This window comes from Lepidochelys olivacea (genome assembly GCF_965140295.1).
Source record: "Lepidochelys olivacea isolate rLepOli2 genome assembly, chromosome: 3".
Lineage (NCBI taxonomy): Eukaryota > Metazoa > Chordata > Testudines > Cheloniidae > Lepidochelys > Lepidochelys olivacea.
The window spans coordinates 198,602,485-198,620,557 of NC_140413.1; the positions used below are offsets into that span (position 1 = coordinate 198,602,485).

The 18,073-nt window shown below is 38.0% G+C and overlaps 1 protein-coding gene across 3 annotated transcripts in view; it reads right to left on the reverse strand.

Moving 5' to 3' along the window:
- Positions 1-18,073, reverse strand: part of MACROD2 (mono-ADP ribosylhydrolase 2) — a 1,326,034-nt gene that overhangs the window by 365,107 nt on the left and 942,854 nt on the right. For all 3 annotated transcript variants that reach the window (XM_084624011.1, XM_084624010.1, XM_084624009.1), the window contains exon 8: positions 4,290-4,363. In XM_084624011.1, coding sequence (XP_084480137.1) covers positions 4,290-4,363 — 74 coding nt within the window. The remainder of the gene's footprint in view (positions 1-4,289; positions 4,364-18,073) is intronic.

Below are 18,073 nucleotides of genomic sequence, written 5' to 3' on the forward strand. Positions count from 1 at the left end.
GGAAACCAGATAATGTACTCTCTTCATATGATGATGATGAGACAGTCTTTCCATTCCACTAGTTTCTCTGGAGGATATTGAACAGCAGGTACTAAAGACACACCTTTTTAAAATCAGCCAGTCCACATAATTAGCATCCAAGAGTTTTAAAATAGCTATCAGAGGAGCTCGCTGGACCATAGATATTGATTTTCAATAAATCTTGGAACACTGGTGAAGTTCCAGAAGACTGGAACAAAGTGCCAATATTTAAAAGGGTAAATGGGATGACCCATGTAATTATAGGCCTGACAGTCTGACATTGATCCTGGCAAGATAATGGAGCAGCTGACTTGAGGAAGAGGACTTGATCAATACAGAATTAAAGGAGGGTAATATAATTAATGCCAAGCGACTTGGGTTTATAGAAAATAGATCCTATCAAACTAACTTGATGCCTTTTTTGTTGAAACAACAAGTTTGGTTGACAAAAGTAATATTGTTGATGTAATGTAGTTCGACGACTATAAAGCATTTTACTTGGTACGCACAACATTTTGATTAAAAAATTAGAATGATGTAAAATTAATATGGCACACGTTAAATGGATTAAAAGCAGATGAACTGATAGGTGTCAAAATTTAATCTTAAACGGGAAGTCATGATCGAGTGTTTGTATTTCCAGTGCGCTCCCAGAGGGCTCAGTTCTTGGCCCTATGCTATTTAACATTTTTATCAATGACCTAGAAGAAAATATAAAATTATCATTAATAAAGTTTGCAGATGACACAAAAATTGAGGGAGTGGTAAATAATGTAAAGGACAGGACACTGACACAGAGGAACCTGGATCACTTGCCAAACTTTGCACAAACAAACAGTATATATTTTGATATAGCTAAATGCAAATGTAACGTCTATGAAAAAAGAATATAGGCCATAATTACAGGATGGGGGCTGTATCCTGGAAAGCAGTGACTCTGAAAAATATTTGGGGTTGCTGGTGGATAGTTAGCTTAACATGAGCTCCAGTGTCCAAAAGGGCAAATGAGAGCCTTGGAAGTAGAAACAGGGCAATTTCAAGTAGTAGTAATGAGATTATTTTACCTCTGCATTTGGCACTGGTTTGACCACTATTGGAATACTGTTTCTGGTTGAAAATTTTGAAAAATTGGAGAGGGTTCAAAGAAAAACCATGGGATTGATTAAAGGGTTAGGAAGCATACCTTATAGTGATAGGCTCAAAGAGCTCAATCTATTTAGCTCAACAAAGTGAAAGTAAACAATTATAGTCTGAAAGAACTGACATGGGGAACAAATATTTAAAAATGGGCTCTTCAATCTAGCACAGAAAGGCATAATATTTCCCTGGGTGGATACTGAAGCGAGACAAATTGAGACAGGAAACAAGGCATAATTTTTTAACATTAAGAGTAATTAACCATTGAAACATCTTACCAAGGGGCATGGCGGATTCTCCATCAATGGCAATTTTTAAATCAATATTGGATGTTCTTCTAACAGCTATTATGCAGGGAATTATTTGGGGGAAATTCTATGGCCTATGCTATCCAAAAAGACAGACTAGATGATCACAGTGGTCCCTTCTGGCCTTGGAATTTATGACTCTACAAACTGGTTCCCAAATGTCAAAGGTTTTCTTCTCACTTTTATGCAAAGAATGATTATGGAAAACCATACAACTTATATGAAAAAAAAATTATTTTCTAAAACACTAGTTAGACCTGTTCAGTGATTACTCACTGATGGCCCGCAGTGGGGTTTCTGCTACTGGTATGGTTTCACACACAAATCAGATCTTCAGCCGAATGAAGCACCTCTCCTTTCCTCCAGAAATTAACAAACGGCCCAAGTGATTACTTCTGAAGCGTTGCATTCACTGTTACACAATAATCTAGCATTCATCATGCTTTAAAATGTGTCACACTGAAGACTTAGATTTGATGTGCTCCTAAGCACCAAGGAACACAACAATGTAATAGGGAGGTGCTGTACAGGGGACCCAAGACAGACACAGTGACACAACTGGACCTCCAGTCCATCCTTAGAAGCAGTGATGATGTAAACACATGATTTTTTTTTAAAACATTTGTACTCTGGCGGCACCCAATGGCCCCAGTCAGGATGTGGGTTCCATTTCACTAGGTGGTACACAAAAATATGGGAAGCTACAGTCCTGCAAGTAAAGGGGTGGGGGATCTGCAGGCTGGAAGGCTCAGAATTAGAAGGAACTGGTTTAGAGAAGGCAAGAAAAGGAGATAGCAAGTGCCTATTCCCAATGTTAATGATTATTTACACCAATATATGCAGTCTGCAAACTACATGCCACTTGACAAACAGATTGAGTCACATTCCTTTCCCTTAAGTGTTTACAACTCAAGTAAAACACATAGAAAGATAAGCACTCCCAATGTGATCCATGACTTCTGAACTCATAACAAGGCCTCCATTCAAGGCAAAGGCAGGGGTTTCTAAGAGCCTGGGGAGGACATTATATCAAGTTAATTGAGGGAGCTAGAAAAGGGCTGGGGCAGCACACTGAGCCAGAGAGGAGTAGGAAGTAGGAGACAGAGAAGAAGCCAACAGGACACAGGAAAGGTTCAAATATAGGTCAGGCCAGGGACAGACATAAGGGAGGGTACAGATAACATCCAGGGAAATAGATATTCTTTGTGTCTTAAAAACAATAGCCCAAGCCATAGAGCAAGATGAGAAAATGGCTTTTGTCTAAAGAACCCTTGCCCATCTGTTTTACTCTAATTTGCAGTCTACTTTGCCAAAAGAAGTCAGGCTCCCTGAAGCACCATTAAAATAAAAATGATTAGGAAGGGAATTGAAGCAGATAGTACACACGAGTTGTGAGACACACAGATTTAGTTCTGGAAATGAAAGGTTGTTTGTTTGGTTTTTTAGATTTGCGGTAAAAAAGAACAAAACTGAAATAGGATCAGGCAAAACACTGAAAATGCATAGGGCTGACTGGAATATTTTCAGTTTCTACCATTACATCTGTTTTAGGATTTAATAAACCAGATACAAGTAGCCCAGACTTTCAAAAATACAAGTACAAAGTTAGACTCCTAAGGCAAAGTTTAGACACCTAAAAAAATGGCCAGATTTTCAAAAGGGCTGAGCATCGAGAACTCCTATTGACTTCACTGCTGGAGTCTTGAAGACCCGTGGAACTTTGGAGAGTCAGGCCAGTTTTTTAGGGACTTTAATATGGACTTCAGAGCATAACTTTGGTCATCCATTTTAAAAAAAACCTCAGCATACAATTTTTGCATTCAACTCTAAAGTTGCTGAAAATAACTTGCTCAATTTATCACTTAATATCCCTGAACGATCTTGGTAAACAGAACCCCAAATATACATTTCCAGCTGAAATATCATATAGATGATTATTTAGGAAACCATTCTAACCTGAGCTATGCAAAATTAAACATTTTGTGAGAAAAGTATTAAACAACACTAGACACTTGGAAATCTGCTGGCTGTCAAAATATGGAAACAGGCACGTCTTAAATTTAAGACATCATGATTATTTTATTCATTCAGTCACTTTTTTTCTGCTCATTTCTCCAGTGCAGTGCCACTTAACATATTCCATCAGAGTTAAGAAGACAAAAAAGGAAGAAAAGAGAAACAGAACAGGAGGTATGGAAAGCATTTTGTTTCATAAAAAAAAATAACCATCATGACAGTGTAGTTGTGGAAGTAGTTCAGGTCTGTTAATGTTTGACATAAGTGTGAAATTTTAAGTAAGTAGACAGTTTCCAATGAAAAGTAATAGTATAATAAAGTGAAAGGAACCTAAAAATTAATAAACTCAGAGATTATTTTCATCATAAAGCTCTTTGGTATAAACCAGCTCCTAAAAAACTACTGTCCCTGGTAGCAGTTCCATTGAAGCCCATTATATACATTCCCTTTACAGGATTCTCTTCATTATTATATGAAAACTTTGTCTCTCAGGGACAACTTTACGCAGAGGATGCTTTACTTTGCGTAGGAGCATCACAATGCACAGTACAATGCACAGGAAATGCACGGTATTGTTTCAAATAGAATATATTTCCCTTTAGCCTCCATATAGCTTATTAAATATGATAATACTCCTGGTATATACAGTCCAAACTACCACTGATGTTACGCACCTGCTTTGTTGTATTTTACATAGTCCTAATTTCAAAGGATCAATTGCATACTTATTGATATGCTCTTTCACAATTTTGGGTCAAACTAAGTAATCCTGAAATCTGATCAGGAAAGTTTTCTTTCATTACATACCTCATTGTGATTCTTGTTCAACCATTCCTTAATAGTGGTAAGGGCAATAACAGCAGCAGGCTCATTTGGAAAACCTGAACAAAGAGTGGAAATAAAAAGAAGAAAGAGGTAAGTTGTGTGTGTATAAAAACATACGAAAAATATAAAAGATCTGATAATGTCAGGTGCGACAATGACTTTTATCAGCAGGAGCTGGGGATTATAGTTGGTAAAAGTTTTCCAAATTTAAATTTTTCGATAAAGTTCTTTATCAACATTTTGAGTTTAAAGAAGGATGATTTGCAGTTTTTTAATGAAAATACCATCCCTTTTTTATTCCAGGCATATACATAGTCAATTTTTTTGGAATTTTGAAGTGTTAAATTAAAAAAAAAACATGGCAAGTTTTTTTACCCATATTTTGATCAACTCTATGTGGCAAAACTCTGTTATTCAAGAGCGGTAGAGTACAGGTCATACCACAGAACTGGAAATAAAACCTTTATATCACACAAACATGTATTATGTTTATGCTTCATAACATATAGAAAAACTATTTTAGAAATATCTTAAGAGTTTTTAAAAATCTACTTTTTAAAAAATCTAGTTGCCTGTAAAACCATGAGTCCAACTCTGAGAGCCTCATAAGGAGGAAAACAAATGAAATTGTGGGTTGAATGTGACTGAGATGTCAGAAGTGCTAGACAGAAACACCTTTATCACAGTTTGGTATACATCAGTGTACATGTATAGTATTTTACACTTTATTCACACACCCCATAGGTGGAACCAATTCCCCACTTCCTGAAAGTGAAAAAAGAAAACCCTCAATGGCCTTGATTGTCCATTGCCTTGCAGCTTAATGGGCCTAATTCTCATCGGTACTAAGGGTACATTTAGACTCACGTTAGGATCTCATTAAATTGCCAGAGCAGTGACCATGACATTTAAGGAAACTCACTCCTTCGGAATTATTTTAGTTTCTGTGCCTTAATGTTAGCCAAACAGGAAAAATTATTTACATGCTTCAAACCAAGTGTCCATTCACTTTGAGTCGTGTCTCCATAACATCATTTCCCCAAAAGAAGGATTTTACTCTCATCAAGTGCACAGTTTTGAACTGACAAATCACACGTCTACTGTCTATTAGTTTAATAGGTTAAAACACAAACAGACATTAATAGCACTTGATTAATATTAACATTCAATATATGCAAACATTGTATGTTTCCTATTAAAGCATAAACCTTTCCTTTTAGGGCCCAAAACCAGAGAGGTGCCAAAGACCTTCTACCCTTATTGAAATCAATGGGAGTCGATCAATGGGGTCCTCTGCAATTTGCCGGTATGATCCCCTAGGGTTGCATGTCCTTGAAACATTTAACAAGGACGTTATTAAGTTTACTTGGGCCTCCCTCAGTGCAGTCGGCTGGACTTGACTTCTCGAGGTCCCTTTGAGCCCTACATTTCTATGAGTCTATGACTCTAAGTTATCAATACAATTTCCTCATACCACAAACCAATGATCAGTTCTATTTTCAATTAACAGAACTCAAAGCAGGCTCTTCTTAACAGTATCAGAGGGTCAAATTCTACTCTATTTGAACACTGGTAACATTGACGTCAAACAAATGTGTGCAAATGCACCCCAGGGAAGAATCCGACTCTTTGTATGAATTTCATTTCAGTTGGGTAACAGACATCTATTACATGCAAATTAATAAAACCCTTCCTAACAAACCAGGCTAGCATTTCCCTGCCTTGTATTTGACATGTCTGCTTGGGCACACAATGGTTGGGTAGTAATGCCAAGCATATTTCAGACATGTAAATTTTACCATTGCTTATACATGGAATATTTATTTACAGAACAAGTTTCCTTCTAGCAAGATTTACCTTTAAGACTTGATTTTCCTCCCCACTGCAGGGTTCTTGCCCAAAGCTGCGATAAAATATTCTCAATTTTATGGAATTATAAATCTCTGAGTAAATTGTACATTATTTAGAAAAATGCAGAAAAATGCTTCCATACTAACTAATCTTAAATAGAAGTTGATCTACAAAATTGGTGCTCAGTTACCACTACTAAATAGCCAGAATGTGAAAGAAACAGCTTGGGGAACAAAATAAAAACCCTAACCTCTATTCATGATTTCAAGAACTATCTTAAAATCTATAGGAGACTTTTAGGACCACTGTTACCAAAAAAATAAAATAAACCTAATTATTTTACACATTTTTTCCTGGCGATATTACTGAAAAAGATAATCACGTTGGCTTTAGGCATAACTGATGAACAACGAGAGAAGGATGGAATTTCACTTGCTATTTTGTACTCTCTCAGCACAAAAGGCCCTACATGTGCTTGAATTCAGTGAACATGAAAACATTTTGCTTTATAGACTTAGGTGAAGGGAGATGAAATGCAATGTGATCTTTTAAAACATGCTTTTGTTTTGTTTTTATCTTAAATCTGCATTTCTCAGCCACAACAGTCCTTGTCTGCTCACTCCCACCCTCCCTCCCACAGACATACCGTTTCCTTTCTGCAAAAAAGCAATCTCAGTGAGCACGTGGGAATCAAATTACTTGAAAGAAATGAGTTTGAGGAGCGTCATGGTTAACCAATTGCTGGAGCAGCAGCTTAAACAATTCTGACTAACAGCTCAATTTCACAAAAGATAAAACAGATAAAGTAATAAGATCGACATTGGCCCATATTACTGCGGTGAGTGTTCCTCCAGAATACTGAAAAGGACAAAGGCACAAAAAGCCAAGGGAGCATTAGCCATAAGGTACAAGCAAACTCCGTATCCACACAGCACATTATTTGAATTATTTGGGGGAGGGGTAGTATTTCTCTTGTGAAGTTTAAATTTAATTTACAAGAAAAAAAGTTTATTTCCACACACAGCCGCTAATATGGAACTGTTTTCCCCAGATTCTCCAGTGGCTAAAATGGCGGCATCTTGGAAATAATACTGTGCAGCAATGTAAAAACATTGAGAGCCATCTTAGGTGAAATGGAAATTTTGATCCGACCTTCACCATTCTGCTGGGACTACGAATTACCACTCACATTCTGTTAGCAGTAGCCATTTTAAAATCTTTTCCTTTCCATATAGCAATATTCCTATCACAGTTGGCAGGGGCTTACGTTGCACCCACTAGGTTAAAAGTGCTGGCACGCTGTATAAATACGCTGATGAATTTCTGCTGACTCACTGAGATAGGTGTGGCTCATTAATCCTACATTGGATTTAAGATGGTAGAAGGAACTAGGGTCTGAGACAGAAAAAACTCTAGGCTAGGCTGAGCTTTGTTCTCCTGTTGTTATTTCACACTGCTTATAAAAGAATTCCAGAAAGTGGGGTGAGCGTGGGCACTCACCCTGTGCATTTGTTTTGTGCCAGACCGGGAAAGGACTTCAGCCATAACTATGCCATGGATGCTACAGTGACATAGCTCCTGTGGTGCGGATGCTGACTACAGCGAGAGAAGGGGGTTTTCCATCACTGTAGGAACTCCACCTCCGCAAGTGATGGCAGCCAGTTTTGATGGAAGCATTCTTCTATCAACCCACTTGCATCTACACTGGGGATTAGATTATGTCCACGTAGCAGCACTCAGGGGTGTGGAGCTGTAGCTATGTCAAACTTTTAAATGTAGAGCAGGCCTAAGCCTATTCACACTTCCCTGTAAGTTTCTTCTTCTATTATCCCAGAATATTAACATTAATAAAAGACTCAGAAGCTGCTATACATACTTGCTCAGTCTTCACAGCCTCTGGTTTCTTTTCATACTATTTGAGACTGGCTAGCTGTCTGTCTTTAGCGAATATTGGTATATACGCTGATATGTTCATTCTCTTGATTTCCAAAAGTGTGTTATCAAAAAAGGTGCATGTCATAAAAATACACTTTCAATTGCTAATTTAAATAAGAAGAGAATCAAAAGGATCTTTCATCAATTTTGCCCTTACAGGCTCCCTACTTTTAAAAAAACCAGTTATGACTAGGGCTGGGTGGAAAAGAAGAATTCAGCTGTGTAAAAAAAATTTGAGGTTCCACCATTTGTTTTCATTCCTATGTGGAACAAAAATGAGACTTTTCAATAATTTTCATTAAAAAGGAGGAGGAGGAGAAAACCCACAGCCACAGGCATAGTTTGCAAGCCTTGGGTAGGTGTGTCCCCTCCCCCACGCACAGCCCTGTTGGCCTGACTGGAGCTGTCTCCCCAAATATAGAGGTCAAACTACTCCGATGTCACAGCAGACTACACCCATAGATCAGTAGATTGGCCTGGGATGTGGGGGACCCAGCTTCAAGGATCTTCCCTGCCTTTCGCTTGGGAACAGGGACCTGAACCTAGGTCTTCCAACAGCCCAGATGGGCTATTGGCTTTTCTGGGCACTCGTTCTCAATTCCATCCTGCATCTGAGAAGCCTTCCCAACTGAAGTTTCATTGAAATTAAAACATTTCAGTGAAAAGTTTCAGTTTTGATAAATCGTCTTCTTCGAATGGAAAAAAGTGTTATCAAAAAATTCCCAACCAGCTCTCCTTATGAATGAACTGCATCCTTTATACATCTTTGCATATATCTATTACCCTTGGTGACAGCCTGTGAAAGCTTCAAAGATCTTCAAACATACATGCTCTGGTATCTGTTTCAGGACATTTTATCTTCTTTCTTTCTGGGAATTACAACAGTGACCAGCTAAATGGTTTCTGAAACAAATTCTGTGCTATGCAAGCTGTTCCAACTACCATTGTCCTAATTCTCCTGAGGAGAGATGATAAAAGAATTACTCTGAATCATTTGAAAGAGATTATATAAAAGAGAAGCAGATCTTTTTAGGGAAGGAGGATGTTGAGTAGTGGTGAGGTGAAAGGGATGGTCGTTGAGGATATATGTTGGGGTCTCCACTCTATCTTCTGTTATTTCCTGGAAAATGATTAGCATGATTTACTCTGAGGACAAAGAGAGAGCACAAAACTCCCCTCCTTCATTAATTTATGGAGAACCTGATGAAATTCCCTGTGGTCAGACACTCTGGGGTAAATATTCAGCTTCTTGTGCTGTGGGAATTTACCAAAGGAACATCCATGCTATTGTTAAATGGTATTGCATGCCTAATTTGCCTGTGCAGTATGTGGGAAATGTCCAGTGAGTAACAGTATAATGAGGATTTTGTGGGAGAATATTAATGGAGTTCTATTTTAGTGACTTTGAGATTGTACAGAGACACTAAGGGTTTTATTACTTAGGATTGACCCAGAGTAAAGTTAAGTACTAAGGGTGAAAAATGTTACTGTCAGTTAATATGCAACCAAACCAGCCTATTAACAGCACACACAAATACTAAATAGTCCACATTTAATATGATGCACTTCAAGATGATAGAAACAGGCAATTTCAACTAGCATACAATTTTAACTGAAACAAACGTCTGGGAAGAGATTCACATCAATGACTTTAAACAATGGATAAGTGGCAAACTTAGTCAGTTTAATGGAGAACTCCTAGTGTTGTCTATAAACCTACCCATAGTAGGAAATAAGTCTGAAATGGAGCTTGCAAACATAATCCATCCGCTGTATAGCTACTGATTCATTTCAGACAGCTTCTTACTCTCTTGTGGCTTCTAAAAAAGGGATCTCTTTGTCCTTAATACAGTAATTTACATATTTTAATGCTTTGCTTTCAAACAGTTATGAAAGAGAAGTGAATACAAGTCTGGACAAAGTATTCTTATGAGTCTCTGATAATCAAAAAAGTAACTAGGATGGCATGTTTCTGTGTGCAGCAAGATGTGCTAGTTAGTAGATTTCTACTATATTCGCAAATCACACCTGATTCCTGCTGTTTTATCAATATGAAAAGATAAATAGAATATCTTATATTTGTTTTACAAACTTTTCAACTCTATTCAATAATGTTGAAAGTAAAATCTAATACCAGTAACTCAATAAATCATTCTGATGTACTTTGCAATTACACACAAACTATTTCTGCAGGCATTGTTTTTGGCTGGTTAATTTTGCCAGTCGTGAAGTGTTTAGTATGTAGCAATGAGAAAAAGCAGCAGCTGCTGGTGGTGTTGTTGTAGCAATAAAGACAATTTTCCAGGTTCATCTTAAAGAGGTGTTCAACATTCACCCCAAAAATGTTCTGAAACCACACACTGATGCATGTGGGATGAAAATGTGTTCTGAATACACAACAGAACAGTGAACAACTGAGCTTCACTATGGTCATGTGGATTAAGCTTAGCTATTGAGGGCATTGGAATCATAATAGTACAAGTCTATCCATCAGATATGATTGTGTAAAGAGACAAGAGAGCCATATATGATAACCCTACCTCAGGCATAGCTTGCAATACCTGCAGTTGTCCTTCAGCTGTGAAAATTGCAAGATCATAATCACCTAATGCTGGGGTAACTCATTACAACGGTAAATCTGACCTTTTTGAAAGCAAAGATGCTAGTGTTTTACCAACTAGCTTGGGCCTTTTTGCCAGAGGCATGAGATGACTCGTTGACATGCATGCTGCTTGCTCGGCCATTTTTCTTGGTATTGATTTATATTCTCACCTTGAAAAGAAAGTTTGGATCAATCAGAGTAGAGGAGAGGGATAGGACACATGGGCTTTCTGCCAAATGAACTATTTTCTTTACCTCACACAGCCACAACGTACCTCACAACTGATCCCCACTCAAAAACAAGTTTCTCTCACTAATATCACTGAATGCAACATTTGTAAAACAGTTACTTCCCTGACATCTAGGTCACAAGGTTGCAGACATATTAGTGTAGGTTGTGGCATGTACCAAGGTGACAATTAATTAGCAATTGTGTCAAATGCCACCACAGCCAAAAGAAATATAAGAAATCTCACATAATGCATATGTGAAAATTTCTCAAGAAATGATCATGGCTCACTATTCCTGTTAAGCAGGGGAATGTGCCTTTTAAATCTCTCCTCCTCAGAAAATTCATGACCTCACCAGCAGCAGCTGAAAACTAAATAAACTTTTGAAAGAGTGATTGCAAATACATTCAACACAACTCACAGATGGTAAGCGGGCAGTTGGTAGAGGCTAATAATTACAATAAATATGAACCTAGGAAATCCAGTGAGGAAGCAGATTGAACCAAGACTAACCCAAAATGCTCCCAGAGTGTGCAGTGGATTGAAAAAAATTAAGTACCCTCCCCTCCTAACGAGCCACGCTCTGGACAAATGGATCACCACAGGTTCAGCCGCACCAAAGAACAGGTATCAGAAGGCATCAGCATCAAACAGACAAGCAGGTGTCACTCTCCTTATCTGGCTAGCAAAAGCAAGATAATTTGTGGGCCGAGACACACTGACTTTCCTTACAACAGGGTGGCTCAAGCAAAGCCTGTCAGAGAAATAAACCAATGTGGACTGATTGTTAGACTGAGAGTAATCTCTTGTCAAATCAGCATGGCAATCTACATTCATCATCCTGAATTTCCGCTATTTTGTCTGTAAGTGTTGCTAGGCAGAGCAGTGTCTACGATTTCAAGCTAAGGGGTCAACTAGAGATCAGTGTCTCAGGCCAGTCTACACCTAAAAAAGGTACAAGATAAAAGAACATGTCAGCAATTGTACCTATTAAACACACATTACATTTTGTCCAAATTCATTCTACGTGGTATATTGATATTCTAAGGAAATTAAATGACATTCTAATCACATTAACAGCACAAGGTGAACATAGGTACCAGATACTATCGTTATGGGAGACATATGAGCAAGTAGCGATAGAGAGTAGAGCGAGGCAATTTTTTTCAGATGAGTCATTCATTAGCTGGAAAATGTAGTTTTAGAGAGACCAGACTATTTGTGAATTCAAGTTGAATTTGGCAAGGAGTTTCAGAAAAAAGAAATTGAAAATGTTGTTTTGTTTAGACACTTTCAAAAGAAAACATTTCACCTTTGTTTCAGAATAATGGTTTGCGTAGGAATTGAGCTCGATTCATTTAAAGAAAAACAAACAAGGGAATAACCACGCCTAAAACCTAAACTAAACAAAAAATCTGGGGGAAAAAATTCATTTAACCTGAAACTGGTTTTTTTCAGTTCCGCCAACGAACCCAAAAAATCATTTATTCCCTCAGCTCTAATAGAGAGACTACCACAAACATGCCATAAATTTCCATTGTGGAAAAGATGCAAAATGAAGTCTGTGCTTATGCTGTTTGATGTACTCATACTGTTGCTGTTACAAATTGTGGAATTTTACTGAAAGGACATATTTACACTGGCAACTGCTGAGAGATGCAGTTTTTCTATGAGTCGTAGGACATACGTTCACGCAGGAGACGTATTACAGTTCAGGTTTTCTGGAGAATCACATCTTTCTCTGCAAGAATATCATTTTTCTACAGTATGAGCAGTATGGGATTTTGGCTTAATTTCTCTTTAATGTTTGTAGAGAGCTTTGTGTAGTGGCCACGTCAGAGGTTCTTCAGTGCTCTAAAATTCCTTTAAAAAATATAACAGACAGGCTTCTCTTTGGAGCTACACTGATAATCAAATTGCTTCATAGTTGTGATGCTTAATGTGTTATGTAATGGATTTTTTCTTGCTCAGAGTATTTCTGAAATGCACATGGGAAGTGTTAGAACATCAGGCAGAGCACAATAGTGAAATAACAAAGGGAATGTCACCAAAACACTGAAAGGGGATTTTTGCAGCTCTCATTGCCCTGACAATGCAGGGCTGTATATGTGCAGTTAGAACACACACACACATAATGCAAATATTTAGTTAACTACTCCATATGAGAGAGAGTCTTAAATACGTACATATATATTTGTAGGTGTAGATATTAATATCAATCAATATCATGTGTGCGTATATAGATACATGCATGTGAGGGCAGATGCAATGTTTGTGTGTCCATACATAAATATTCAGACATATACACAATTATTCATTATTATTATGATGATTCATCTATATATTTCTAACTTCTGAACAAGCCAAATTGTCTTCCAAGCTTATGACATAATATAACAAAAAGTAATCTGAATAAAGGTGCAAACCACTAATCAACTGTGAAATCTCCATCATACACTGAATTGAACAGCAATAGGACACTGGCTTCATGTATAGTTAAGATTCCAAAAGATTAAACAGCCATTTCTATCCACTGATTTAAATGCATATGCCTTGCTGTTCTTTATTGAACAAAAGTGTACAAAAAATGATCCCACTTTCCCAAAGTGTACCTGCCTACACTGCAAAGACATATATTTAGAGATAAATATATATAGTCTATAGTACTGTAAATCCAATCCATTCACACAAACTCTAAATGACTATAGTCTAGAGAAGTGGTTCTCAGCCATCTCCCTACTGGCACAACCCGAGGACCCTCCTCCCTTCTAGTTGTGATCTAGCCAGGACAAGCCTGCCACATAGCAATATAGGAAGGATAGAGCGCTCATAGCTCCGAGACACCTATGCCTCCCTAGCCTAGAGTTGTATAATTATGCTTGTCGTACGTATCCAGAGTAGCTATGTATCTGCTTTATAGTAAGGGGGGGAAATATTCTAAAAAAATAAACAGAGATAGAATACAACTTCATTGCACGAGCAAGCCAGTTGGCCTACAGACAGTTAGTGGAACACTAGTTTTATTTCTCAGTGGATTCCTTAGGTGAAATCTCGGCGCCAATGAACTCAATGACAAAACTTCCACTGGCTACAATGGGGCCAGAATTTTACTCTTTCTGTCCAGAGGCAAAAAAAAAAAGCCCACATCTCCTGTCCATCGGCAGATCCATTAAACTATCCCACCCTTGCAGGTCTCTCTCTTTGCTATCCTGTAGAATAATGAAATTATACATGGACAATGGCTAAAAATATAGAAAGAAAACAAGCTGCTCAATTCCACTAAAGACTTGGGGGAAAAAAAAAGTGACACCTTAGCCTTGTCATATCAGCACTGCCCTTTAAAACCACTTCCACGGTCATTTTGGCTATTCTGCTTTCTAGTGCAGCCCTGAAACCTAGTAGGATTATCAGAAAGCAACAGAGTACTCAGTAAAGGCTCTGCGCATACGAGAAGAAACAAAGAAGTGTGGCATTATTTCTACTGAAGCACAGTTCTTATCTCCTTTCTAACAAGACTGCAAAGAAAATCAAAGATTTCCCAAGAGAGCATTGGGAGCTAGGTAAAAAATACACACATGCTTAGTGCCTTCTGAAAAATCAGAAACAAAAATTTCCTTTTATCATTTTCTCCTAAAGTCTTATTTGGAAAACTGGAAAGACGTTACAGTACCCTGACCCCGGGAAGGCTGGGTGAAAAGCAAGATACTATCTGAGGCACATTTAATCTAGTTAGTTTGCTCTTTTAACAAATGCAGTATTGATTTTAGGTTTCTCTATATTATTCAGACTGATTTTTCACCTTGCCTACAGTAGTGATAAAAACATAGTAAAGGGTCACACAGACCAGCAGTTACTTATTCAGAAAATCTACAACAGTTGAAAGCTGAAATGCTTCCAGACAGATATGAGCTCAAAAACGCCACTACATTTTGGAAGAAAGAAAGAAAAAACTTCCTGTATTCAGTACTTACAATGGCCACTGTTTTTCACTTCATATTAGATCATTCTGTATGATATCAACCTCCACTACATAAAATGCTAAAAATGCATGTGTCGTACGTCTGGCATGACATATCCCTGCATTATCTCAACATTTTCTGCATCAAATTTTAAAGGAGGGAGAATTTTTCTCCTCACCTAGATGCAGTAATTCGTTCAGCATAATTTTTGTAGAAATCATTTACTTGGCAAGAGATGAGATCCATCTGGAAATATATATAGATATAGATATAGATTTTTATCCCGTCGGTTTACAACTATATTCACTTTTCTGGGGTACTGTATATATCAGCAGTTGGTCACTTTGCTCCGGCTACTTAACTTCTTTCTCGGCCATATTGTACAGATTTTGGGAGCTCAAAGCAAAGTATGTGGACCCATCCTGCAGTGAGTCTTCATTTACTCCAATGCTACATTTAACATTTATTGATTGTACTGTACAGGATATCAGTCACATTCCACATCAAAGATTAAATAGATTTAAATAGAAACAGTGCTACAGGATAGCATCCTAGGAAAACCTACTTTAAACAATGAAGAAAAGGACAACAACATACTCACAATGTAAGACCCTGATCCTGCAAACAAGCATGTGAATAAATGTACTGCTCTCTATAGGACTACTCACATGGGCAAATGTTTACAAGATTGTATAATAGACCAAAATATAATCATTTCTCAGAAAATCTCCAAAAGGTTACATTTATTCTCCCATCTCCTGCTCTTATTTTTAGGGTGGTTTCTCATTTACACAAATTGTATTATTTACACCCACTTTAGGCCCTTTTACACAGCCACAGCATCATAAAGGGAACTCAGTGTAAATGAGAATTCAGTTCTTCATCTCCAATATTGGTTAGATTATTGTGTTAGTCAAATAAACTAATAATGGCCTAGGTTTTATCGTGTTCCTCGTGCTTTAAAAAGATCATAAAATTAATTGTCAAACAACAATTTTAAAAAATATTATTTTCTGCTAACATCTATAATTTGCATTTCACTCCCAATTATGCAGTTTCTGAATCTTCCATACTTCAATCAAAAAGGAAATTAAATAAGTAGTTAATAGCACTTCCAATCCTACAAGTTCAAATCCAATTTACTCTTGATATGAACTTTAAATCTTATTAACACTGGTTTTAAATAGCATATCCAGCGTGTACCCAAAATAGTTGTCAAAGTATGGTGCTGAAATTTTTTAGCATCATTATACTAGCAAACTGTGTTTTGCTTTAGTGGATAACCGAAACTCCTCTCACTTATGAAGATTTATCAGAACAAAATGTCAAAATCTCTGTTCTTCCCAACCTCAGCAAAGCCTGACCCTTAAGTGGAATCATTTAATTTGTCAGAGGATAACCCTTCAGGAAAAATAAATTGGCCATTTACCATACATTCTTTTACAAGTTATTCTGCAAACGTGTCAATGTAAATAAGCATAGACCCCAGTTAGAAAGATGGGTTATATCTGAAAAGAAAGGATCTGAAAAGAAGCCACCTGAGGCTGGCTTGATCAAGCTGTGAAGACAGGGGCAGATTAAGACATTTCTATTGTTCGAGAGCCCAGTACAAATAAAAAGCTGGTGTGGACAACTGAAATTTAAATTACTTACTACCCGCCAGACAAGTTGATGACTTGCACTTAAAAAATCAGGCATTTTCAATGAGCCTTTCAGTGAAAACTGACCTGTTACCTCAATTTCCTTGTAAATGCAGCTGAGTGGCAGAAGAAATGAAGGGATTGCCCTACTACTTTGTCACACGTCTCCTGTGGTTCCACTCAGCTAATTATGCCCTTCACTGCAACTCAGGAAAAGCACATTTTCCAGCTAGACATCAATATTTTAGATATATGACAAATTGTCTTAGAAAGTAAAATTCCTGGATTGAGTAGAGGACATGGGAAGTGGCAGGCATATGGCAAGAGAGTATGGAAGCCAGCAGAAAGTAGGGGAAAGCTTGTAAGCTTACTAGATAGAGAGACAGACAAACAAGTATTAAGCAGTAAAAGTAGGACTAGAAAGTGTAAAAGTGTTTACAATCTTAAAAAAAGAGAGGAAAACATAAAAAGGAGTCTGCTTTTACATTATTGATATGGAATGCAAGAACTATAATCAAGAGACACTATAAGGAAAGGCAATAATGGTGTTAGATAATTCAAGTTCCATTAACTTATCATAGTAAAAGGGCCTCTCACTCGATGCTATTATTTTCAGTGTATAATACAAAATGGCTTGTATCAATGCAACCAGGCAGGCTGACAGCAATTCCGGGCTGCAGGGCAGAACAGTCAATCAGCACTCTTCAGGCATGGCCAGCAGCCCCCCTGCGGAGCCCCTGGAGCAGGAGCCCCCTGCATGCCCGCCAGAAGCCCCCCCCGCAGAGAGGGATCCTTCTGCAGCAGCCCAGCCATGGCAGGTGTCCCCCGCATGTGCCCAGACGTGGCGACCAGACCCCACAGTGTTTCAGCCACGGCAGGCAGTGGGGGGACTCCCTCACAGCAGCCCAGCTGTGACAGGCAGTGAGGGGACCCCACTGCAGCTCAGCCGCAGTGGGGACCCTAGAGTTCCCAGCCACTGTAGCGGGGATGAGGGACCCCAGAGCCCCCAGCTGGTGTGGGTGCTGGAACCTCCTCCCTCCCCATTTTGTCAGGGATATTTTTAGTAAAAATCACTGTAAAGGTCACAGGCTTCCATGAATTTTTGTTTATTGCCCATGATTTTTACTAAAAATACCGTGACAAAATCTGAGCCTTATTTATAAGGGCTAGGCCAACATCTCTAGGCTTAATGGAGTCAGCATAGGAGTAGAATGAGACACGAAACAGGACAGAGAAGGATATGGAGCCGGAATTGAGAAGAGATATGGCAGGATTCACTTAAATGGGAAACAAAAATAGATAAGTGTTCCACAGTAAATTAATATAGTAAATGCCCCAGGAACATGTATCTTATCCTACTGTCATTAAACAAGATTTAAAATAAAACACAGAAGAGACAGTGTAGGTATACAAGGGATTACAAAAGTAATCAAGAGTAACAGAGGGCACACATGGCATTAACACATCATGTGTTAGTGCTTAAAATAGGATCAAAATGATAACAAAATTGTAGGAAGTATAAATAGAGCAGTTAAATACAAATCAGAGTC